At 49.1% G+C, this 10274-nt stretch overlaps 1 protein-coding gene across 1 annotated transcript; it reads right to left on the bottom strand.

The window, feature by feature from the left end:
* Window positions 1-338: 338 nt before the first annotated feature.
* LOC142078425 (uncharacterized) lies at window positions 339-9857 on the bottom strand. Its single transcript, XM_075140889.1, has 6 exons — window positions 9699-9857; window positions 9498-9593; window positions 8206-8295; window positions 6299-6419; window positions 4502-4603; window positions 339-4276 (listed from the first exon to the last, which is right to left on the bottom strand). The coding sequence occupies exons 1-6, from the start codon at window positions 9855-9857 to the stop codon at window positions 3744-3746; spliced, it is 1101 nt and encodes a 366-aa protein (XP_074996990.1). The 3' UTR covers window positions 339-3743.
* Between the last annotated feature and the right edge of the window lie 417 nt (window positions 9858-10274).

Raw genomic sequence — 10274 nt, forward strand, 5'->3', positions numbered from 1 at the left:
GGTATGCAACGTGTGGGCACAGCCCGGATCCGCTTGGAATAGAATAGAATAGAAATGAAATTATGCACAATAAACAAGATAAGGCCAAACCCAGACAAAAGCAGATGGAGCTTTCTGGGAAAGGGTTTTTTTTTTTGGATTGCTTTTACTAAAAAGCCACATTGAGAAGGGAAGACAACCTCTTCCCAGAAAGTGCTTGTACAAGACCTCAGTTTCTGTAGTTTTGTGTTTATTTGCATCACGGCAGCACCCGCAGCCCACGAGGCACCGATCGAAGACGCAAGACGAGACTCTTCATCTGAAGGGGTTAGTGGAGAGAGAGACAAGTACAGAGAAACTTTAGAAAGAAATAATCTTTTATCAACATTAATCATGAAATGCCAGACCTCTTAATTTGCAAACTGAAGAGAACGCTTCAGACGGCAATCCATAAAGCATAATTAAAACAGAAAGGGCAGAAAAGCCTCACATGCTACATCCGACCTTGTTTCTACCGTTTAGAAAACGTAAGGGCTCTTAAAACCAAAAATGTTTTATTCTCAGATGTGTTTCTGTCACCGCTACTCCTGACAAGGTGGTACGTAGCAGGGCGAGTTTTCCATTTGCAGATTAAACATGACCTAAAGTTTTTTAAAAACAAACAAATAAATCAATGTGTTGAAAATTCTCTTTAAAGAAAACCTGTCTTGCTAAAGATGTGACCTTTTTCCCTCTGACTGCACAAGAGTTTATGCAGTTTCTTGTATTTCCCAATGCGTGAACATTTTCTCAAGGCAAGTACACGGATTCTCAGCTTAGGTTTCTTACTAAGTAACAGAGTCTATGAAAAACTCTTACTCTCCCTGCTACAAAAGAACTAAAACAAAGTATCCCAGAGAGCAACTGAGAGAATCTCGCGATTCTGTGAAAAGCCTTGGGCAAGGAATGGCGAGTTTCCACATCTCTGGTTTCCCACCTCGACTTCCCAAAGGCCCCCGCAGACGCCGCACTACAGGATTACCCGATTTCCTACCCCGCTTCAGTCAAGTTTGTCCTGCTCTCCCCTAACCTAGGCTTTGGGCTGGGATAACCGGATAACCGGCTGGGATATCTCGCTGCGCTTTCTGGTGCTTGCCCTATGCTACTCTTTTCTTTTTTTTTTTTTTTAAATTTAAGCGGCACATTCGCTGTGCAGCTTATTTAGGTACGGTGACAAGGGGGACAACGCTGCATCGTAACACAGGCCACCCAAAGAGAGGCACTGTAAAGCGGACCCGCGGGAGGGCATCGCACCGCTCGGTCTTCTGGAAGAGGGCTGCTTCGCCCTACAGCGAATTGTTCCTTGGATACAGAAGGAACAGAAATGCCCCGAGTAACCTCTGTGCGTTAACGTTTCACGTCCCTTAGCACTGGGCGTAAATCTTTAATGTTTTACGTTTTACTGTTATTTTTCCATGGAGACTGGAAACACAATGTTTAAATATAGCTTCAGAAAAAACTGTTTTTGAAATTTATAACAGTATAACAGCAACACGTGGAGGGAATGATTATTCTCACACATAAACTATTTGTTTAATCGTTCTGGGCTAAGCCGAGGCTCAATCAAGGCAAAATTCCTACCAGCATCAGTGGAACGGGAAGGAAGGTCTGTATTAGAAACAAAACCAACGAAACTTATCTTTTTTAAGCCTGATCTCCGTATTAACATCTCTGCACTTTTTGTATCCTAGGCAGAGAACGCTTCACCAAGTCGGGGCAGGGAGACACTGTAAGAAGTTGCATTTCTCCGAGTTTCAGGCGAGAGGGTCGGGATGTTGGGAGAAATCCACCTGCCACACCAGAGCCCCTCTGCTTACAGGCGAAAGAAAACGGACACAAAAGTTTTCACCAAATCATAGACACAGCGTCTCTTCCCGGTTCTGTGCCTCATTTCTCAGGACACAAGTCGTTTCAACGCGTCCGACTGGATTTCCCCGCGCGTCTGAACTTCGGCCGTTCAAACAGGACCACGGAAACGCTTCACAGCAATCACGACTCCTCTAGCTGGTCGCCCTCGCTATGGCCACCGCTAACCCGAGGAGCTCACCTTTCAGTGCTTCTCACATGGGAGACTCCTCGTTTTATTACGGAACCTCTTCAACGTTTTTGCTTAATTTTGTCGTTTAAGGTTCGCTCAGCATTTTGAGCAAGTGAAACACTACAGGCCGTCGTCATTTTGGGCAGCCGCACTGCCTCCGTGGCTTTCCCTCTCTAACTCCATTTAATCTCTGCCTCCACTTAAACCTCTAAACAAGGCGATTATTTGTATCTCAGTGCATACAAAGTCTCAGATTTAAGCGACCGTCTCTGCCTGGTGGGATGCTCCTTAGCTCTGTGCTTGCAAGAGGGGGAAGGAGGCAGAGCTTCCTACACGAGGTCTTTCATCCAGGATTTACTTTCAGCAGCTCCGGAACGAACCGCTGCAGGCGCGCGACCAAGGCCAGATGCAGCCCCGCTATTCCAGGTGTTCAACTGTTTCACCGAGGGAACCGCAGGTTTGGTAGGATGGTGTTTTACGGGATTTGCTCCACAGGGAATCACCTCGCTCCAAAGAATCCTCATTCAGGAGCACACAGCATTCTTGTGACCACTAAGGCATTAAGCTGCATGGGAGAAGAATAAAAGAAAAGCTGTCCCCAGGGCAATTATGAGAAGGAAATAATGAGAAGCCAGTGATAAGAGGGTTTTCTGGACATTACTCCTATATTTGGGATGGGCAAGGATCCCTTGCGGCCAAGCGTATTCCCCCAATCCCCTTTAGAAGTTCTTGACTCCGCCACAGCACCAGCTGTTTCTTGCTCTCCTGCTCCTCACGGGAAGCTGAGGACATCGACTTCGCCCACGGGCTCCCCGCAAAGCAGGCGCCTGGACCGGAGGTAACACGACTTTTTCACTCATTGCACTCAACTGGAATAAGCAAAAAAGCTGAGTATCACCAGCCTGCGGAGAGAAGACGCGTGATCTACACACACTGCCTCTGCAGGACTCCCCTCCTGTCTGCGGATCTTGTCCCTCTCGCTGAAGCCACCGCTTTCTTTTTAGTTTACAGAGGAATGTTACCTATACTTTGCACGTACATTAAGAATATACCCCTGCTCTCTTCCAGAATCTCAGAAATTAAATTGGCATCTCGGCCCCAGTAAGTAGATGTTTGAAGCAACTGATTCTGATCGTTATTTCCACGCGACAGTGCTTTCACCGCCACCGCTGCTGTCCTATGACTGTAACTGCTGAACTAACTCTTTTTTTTTTGGTTGCTATTTTTACATCAAACCCAACCATTCACCTTAGCCTAGGCTCTTAGCAGCTCCATTTCCTGCTTACAGCTCTGCGGACAATCCTGTTCCGATCGTGGCATCTTCTCATACCTGAAAAACTCCCAGCATTTCCCTGCATTAACACGGACATTCTCTGGCCTGCGCCGTTTGGTGCGCCAGAAGAGTTTTTAATAACGCTTTTGGTACAGTCAACGCTGCTCTGTACATCTCCTCCTCCCAGATCTGAATCATCGAGCCGTTAATTAAAATCAGCTCCTAATCAATGACTATTAGGCTGGCAGCAACCAGATGCCTTTCATGCTTGAACTTGATTCAGTTTAGTAAAACCGTCTTATCCTAAAGCTTCCCCTATAATCATTATATGGCTATAAGCCATCATCTCTTCACAGGAGCGGGATTTTTTGATAACTGACTAGAAAATCTATCCCAGGAAAGCTGGCGCACCGATTACATGTACATGTTATGAGTGCGCAAGTGATTGGTGAGTCTCGCTTTTTCCCTAAAACTTTTTTCACATTCCGTGCACTTGTAAGGCCTCTCCCCTGTGTGAGTTCTCTGGTGTCGAATCAAGTCTGCATAGCGACCAAAGCTCTTACCGCAGTCCGTGCATATGTACGATGATACCTGATTCTTTTTGGCGTGAATTTGCTTATGTTTTAGAAGTCCAATTTTCAGTTTAAAAGTTTTCTGACATTCTGTACACAGATACAGTCTCTCTCCTGCACGGGTTTGCTGATAAAAAAGGATCCCTTTGAATTCATTAGATTCTCCTTCCTCAAGACAGCTGTTGCCTCTTCTGCTTCCCGTTGGATTTGCCTGATCTGTTGCTGAATTCTGATGACTCTCAGGCATTACACCCTTGTCCGAAATTTGGCAAGTTACGTCTCGGGATCCTCCCGAGAATGATCCATGCAGTTCTGTGTTTTCTGAACTCCTTGCGTGACTCTGCAACTCGGATCTGATCCCAGCACCACCGCAGCCTGGAACAGAGATTCCAAACGTTCCCTTTATGTGACGTGATCTAACACAAATCTCCAAAGAACAGCAATTCCTGATTCACCATGGCTACATCCACACAAAGAAAACAAGCTTTGGGTAAAAAAGCAGGGCTGCACTAGAATCCCCCCACCCTCTAATCCTACAAGCCCGTGCAGTTTCAACGCGTTGCCAATTTAATTTCTGACGCGACTCGGACCACCACGCACCTGCGCTACGACTTGCGGGAATCTCCCTTTCCTCAAAATCCTGCTGATCCTTGACATGCAGCGCTCCTCTTGCCTGGATATTGCTTTTGGGAACAGGATAGTCTGCACAAGGAACGGAACGTGGAAATGGTGGTTATTTTCCTCTGATTTTTTCCCATTATTACAAAGATATTTCCTAGCCTACTTTAATTGTATTGATGTAGACACAGGATACGTTGCACAAAGACCAGTGTGGAAGACAGCTTTTTGTCAGCCCGTTCGCTTTACCCCTCTGAGCCCTGTTGTTTACTTATGCCCTTTTTTTGTAACATGACTCATTTTTGTTAATTTACATGAAAAATACTGCCTTTTGCTTTCTCAAAGAACAACAATTTTCTAGTTGTTCCTAGAACTGTAAGAAAAGACTTTGCGATGCTGTTTTCTAGCAAACACCTGCACAACCCACTGCCTCTTTTACTCCGGGGAAAGGCCCAAACAGGAGGTAACAGCAAACGCAGCTGCTCTGGCATCCAGAGAGGGTGGCTGGGAAGCAGTCGAGCAATATTTGTTTTCCAATTTTTAGAATATTCCAGAAATTATATCCAAAAGGTTGAAAAGTTAAATGTTCAGAAGCGGAAGGTCTCAAATTGATTACAGCCCTAAAAGCGTAATTAATTCAGCTGTCTGGTGCTGTGCGTTAGGATTCAGTCCTAACTCTCTTTCTGGTACACAAACTTATTTTCCCCCAGCTAATCCCTCCTCATGCAATGCACAGCACATACTTTTTTAACAGATCAGAGCTGTACAAAAAAATAGAGGCAGCTGACTGCAGACTCTAGCTCCTCTACTGTAAAAAATAGAAGGTATGTAAAGAATAAAAAAAAAAAAAGTGGAATTGCATTGTCTCATTATTTTGTGAAATTTCAACTTTGAAAGTGCAGAAGTAGCAACAGAATGAGGTCAGGCTAAATCAGCGTTTCTTAAACAGAACTGAAGAGCGTCACAAAGCGCAAACTAGGGTATGTGACAAGTGAGGCTCCTGGGGTTCACAGCACTTCTGTTCCTCCAGTCCACAGGACAACTAAAAAACACTTTTAGCCCCTAATTACAGCAGGTTCTTCTATTAATCCAAAGAATCACCTGAAAGCTGAGGAGCCAGCTTCAAATTTAAAAAAAAAATTACTTCAAACAAATGTATAGCTGGGCACTTAAAACTAACCAATAAGACTTCTTCATTTTCTAGGGCACCATTTCTGTTATTTAACTATTTCTGCATCAAAATAGTTCAATACTCTTTAGTGAATCATAAAAGCCAACGTACATCAGGATTTGGGGATGGTGAAAATACTCACAACTTAACTATAATTAACAAGCCCACCGAATTCACGATACCGTATGTCATCACAGCTCCTGAGCTCGTTTATCTAAGCCTTTTCCACTCTCCTTTGTTCCTTGTTTTAATTAGCACGTGCATTACCGGGGCACCGTCAGAGGTCCTAAACCTCTCTACCAGGGGAGACCCCGTCACTCGCTATGGCTCTACGCGTCTCGTGCAGACGAGGTATCACCTACGCGCACAGATCGAGTATCTGACATCAGCAGAGCGCCGGGAGGCGGCAGTCGTGGAGGCGTTAGAAAAGCGACTGTCCTTCAGTCTTTAACGAAAAGATTGCGGAGCTCATCTTCTCTCATAAAGATTCAGAAGTATCTAAAGATTAATCCGCTAGAAATCCAGGCATTTGAGGAGTGACTCTTAGACAAGAGCCAGGCAGAAGCAGCAGAGATCCGTTAGCCTCCAGCCAGAAAGGGAAAACTAACCTTTACCCAACGAGGTTAAAGATTCATAATTCTCCTTTATCACTTTCTTGTAAAGTTCTTTCTGCCAATCTTCCAAGTCCTTCCCCTCACGGGCTGCAGCATTAGCAAATGTCCCAGGGACCTAAAACAAAGTGTTCAATAGTCAATGCCATCGGAGAGCCGCACATCCTCGAAAGCCTTCCTTCTGAAACACTATTAAACAAGCGGTCACCAGCCAGCTGTTTCTAGCAGTGCCCACGTTACCTATAACAGCATACTAATTGTTATACAAATCTTCTACTGTTATTTCTGCACGTGGCTCAGAATGAGTAAAATTACTTAAAAATAATGCGACTCAACTGAAACAATGACCTTCTAGAACAACCGGGTCAAAAATTAGAGTGGTAAAAGAAACCTGTGGTCGCCATCGATACCCAGCCCAATCAATTTGGCTCTTCCTGTCACTAAAAAATGGAAAATACTCCAGAGTCTATTTTAAATAAGCCCCGAGGCAGTGCCACAGCCTGTCAGATCTGGCGGTGAGAGTTCTTCCCTAACAATAAAAGTTAACACAAACAAAAAATTAAGCCCTACAAATACTGCAAGACGAATACTGCTTTTTTTGCAATGTATATGTACATACTGCGTACATATTTTGTGTCTGTACTTTATATCTACAGAGTACCATGTTTGTCTGTGCTTGCCTTTGAATATGCTTTTTAACCTTTACCTAAAAAAAACCCTAGACCTTTTTACGCTTTTTGAATTTGCCTTTTAACCTACTGCACAGCTCACTGGTTCAGGTGTTTTGCAGCTTGCACCAACTGTACAAACCCGCTGCCAGGAGAAAGAATTAAGTTTCATTAATTTGTCGCTAGATGGGATCACAATCCAAATTAAATACAGGGGAGAAGGTTGAGCGGAAGTTGAGCCTTTGTCTCAGCCCCGAACACCCACATGTGGGCACCGTGCCACCAACAAATCATCTCAGTGACTCTAAAGGAAATTTTTCCAAGCGTGAGGACTCTCATGTACAAGTACAGGTCTGCAGGGAGCGAATCCGTTTTACAGCATGAAGTGGGACTGCGTTTCCAACAAACAGCAGATTTTCCCCCTAACATTTAGGCACAAAATTGGAATTTGAGCACAAAGAGCACCAAGGTGCCTTTAATTTCCCCAGTCGCCGACCTCCCAGTGCCACCTCCACACTCTGCAACACCAGAGAGAAAAACGAAACCCGCCGCGTCGCTGGCAACATTTTACTGCCACGTAGCATGTTTCACCTGCTGCTGCTTCCTTGAGGTGCTTTACATGCAAATCTTCCTTCAATTTAAGGGAAGTAAATACAATAGCAAACACCTTAATTACCCTCGAGTGCTCAGGATTCCGGATTCGTTTTCGAGTTTTGTTACTCATCCCACCACAGAAACTCCGGGGTGTGCCAACGAGCCAGTTTCCGTCTTCACCCAAAATGAATTTTTTGGGAACTGCTTCTTTCAGCAGACGTCTGTTTTTTCTAATTTTTAAGGGGTCAATTTCAAAAGAACTGTCCTCAAAATGCTTCGAACACAGTCGCTGATGCTTGGAAGGTGTTCCCATGTCCCGGCCCATGTTGTGAATCCACTGCTTCAAGAGAGGTTTATTTTGTAAAGGAAAGCCATAGAAAGTAACGCTACTGTTCTTGTACACCCCACTGGTGGCATTTTGACAGTTCAGCGCCGAGCAATAAACCATCATAAAATGAGAAACAGGAACAAATCCGAAGATAACGTGCCAGGAGGAGGGTTTAAAGAGTTTCTTATCAACTTTAGCATTAAACGGGCCTAAACTTCTCAAGAAAAAACATGGTTTTGAAAGACAGAAAGAGCTGAGGTCACGAAGAAGTGAAACACGGTGCTGAACTTCACTGCCAGCGACACGGAGCTCACCACAGCTGATGTCTTCAGCACACGGAGAGGAGGAGCCAGGTCCCCTTTCACAGCACACGGCTTTCCCGCTTCAAAGCGACAGCATACAGTCTGGAAGGCAAAAATCTTTAAAATCAGCTTAACGCACCATTACTATGCAAATTTACATTTAAAGTAACTTCTGCTATGTACACATACATATGCACTTCACTAATTTGCGTATCCATGAAGAATCCTCCCACGCTCCACAACAAAGCTTATTATACAGTTATTCAGAAGGCAGCAACAAAAGGGCGATAGCCAAATAACTTCCAAAAAATGACGACTTGGGTTTACACGTGGGGTCTGAACAAGGACTCCCCCATCGTATCGGCTGCGTGCTGGAGAAGGCGAGTCTCTGGATGTCAGTCAGAGAGGAGATCTTTGGACAGGCACCTTGAAAAGAGGAGAAAACCACGAAGAGGCACTGTTAGAAAAGGATGATGATGGAAATCATCCGGGCACGCACCCACAAAAAGAACCCGGGAAGAGAAAGGGCTCTGCAGAGCACACGGGGAACGTTTCTGGAAACAAACGTGGCCCAGATCTAACGCTAGCAACCCCTGTCACCATCACATATGCTTCTGGGAAGACGTATGGTGCACGACCCATTCTGGTGTCGCATGTAGGAGGAAATCGGGCACCTCTGCCCCGGGGCGTTCCACCAACTCAGAGCCCCGCTGCGGACCCGCTCCCTACCCGTCCCAGCGCACCAGAGCCCCGTGGGGCGGGAGGGGGTGGTTGTTTCGCCCAGGGCCGACATCCGAGCTCTGTTCAGCTGACGCTGTAGGACAACAGGGCACCCCTCGCTTCTCCCGAGGCACGGAGAGCAGCAGCACCCCCTGCGCCCCCCGCGGCTGCCTGCACCTTGCCCCCACGCTCCACAGCTGCGGGAGGCAGCACGGGCCAGCGCTCCCCTCCCCGCGCTGCGGGGCAGGGCCCCGAGGGAACGCGCCCGTGCAGCCCCCGGGGCAGCGTGGGTATGGCGGGGGGAGGCAGGACACGGCCCACGGGCGCCTGCAAAGCCCGTAACGGCGCCCGGGGCACCGCAGGGGGACACAGGCCCCGCGCCAGGCGCAGGCCTCTCCCGCGGCCCGGGCCCCCGGGGCGGCCGCTCCTCCCCTGAGCGCCCCACACCACCGGTGCCGAAGGGGGACGCGGAGCCTCCCCGCAGGGACCCCGCACCCCGGGGGACAGCCCCGCCTCCCCCGGGCGCTGGCGGGAGGCCCCGCGCCCCGCGGGACGGTCGGCGCCCCCCGCCCCGGGCCGCTCACCGCCCCCGCCGGACCGCCATCTTCCTCCCCAGCGCCGCGCCACGCCCCTCGCCCGCGCAGCAGCCAATCGGATGGGGCGCCGGCCGCCACGCGCAGCTAGCCCTGGGAGGGATGGGCCGGACCACTTCCCCTCGCCATTGGCTGGCCGCTGCTTGCCCCCGCCCTCCCATTGGCGCGCGGTGCCCCGCGACAGCCAATCACCACGGGCACGTGCGGCGCGGCCTCCACGAGGAGGGTCGGGCAGAGACGTTCATCCCCATTGGCCAGCACACGACGAAACAGGACGCTGATTGGAGGAGGCAAGCGTGACCTCCCGGGAAGGAAGGCGGGGATTACGAGCCCGCGCCTTCTCGTTGTCATAGCAACGGCGAAGCGGCGGCCGCCGGAGCGGGGCCGGGCCCGAGCCCGAGCCCGAGGCCTTTCCCGCCGCGGCGGGGCCTGGGCGGGAGAGCGGGGCGGCGAGGCGCCTTCCCCCGGCAAATGCAGGGGCGGCTCCCGGGAAGCGGCTCCGCTTCGAAGCCCCGTGTCCCGGCTGCCCGCAGCAGGAGGGGGCGCAGACCCAGAGCCTCCTCACGGAGAACCGGCGGCGGCGGGAAGGGGGATGCGCGGCCCCGGAGCACGAGACTGACTCTGCACGTCCCCGGCCCGGGGATGGGGACACGTTCGGGGTCCCCCCCGCCTGGAGGGCAGGCTGACCCCGGGGACGAGCCCCATCCCGGCCTGAAGAGAAACCCGCTGTTCCCCTCCTCCGTTGTCGGTTACTTCTGCATCTTCTAA

The sequence above is a fragment of the Calonectris borealis genome, chromosome 2 (assembly GCF_964195595.1).
Source record: "Calonectris borealis chromosome 2, bCalBor7.hap1.2, whole genome shotgun sequence".
Taxonomy (NCBI): Eukaryota; Metazoa; Chordata; class Aves; order Procellariiformes; family Procellariidae; genus Calonectris; species Calonectris borealis.

What these genes read in the sequence shown, in the direction of transcription:
- LOC142078425 (XM_075140889.1), bottom strand. Translation starts at nt 9,857, where the DNA reads ATGACAACGAGAAGGCGCGGGCTCGTAATCCCCGCCTTCCTTCCCGGG. An exon ending in CCGCGCCGCACGTGCCCGTG is followed by an intron (nt 9,594 to 9,698) that starts GTGATTGGCTGT and finishes TCCCAGGGCTAG; the next exon opens with CTGCGCGTGGCGGCCGGCGC. An exon ending in TCCCGCAAGTCGTAGCGCAG is followed by an intron (nt 4,277 to 4,501) that starts GTGCGTGGTGGT and finishes TCTCTGTTCCAG; the next exon opens with GCTGCGGTGGTGCTGGGATC.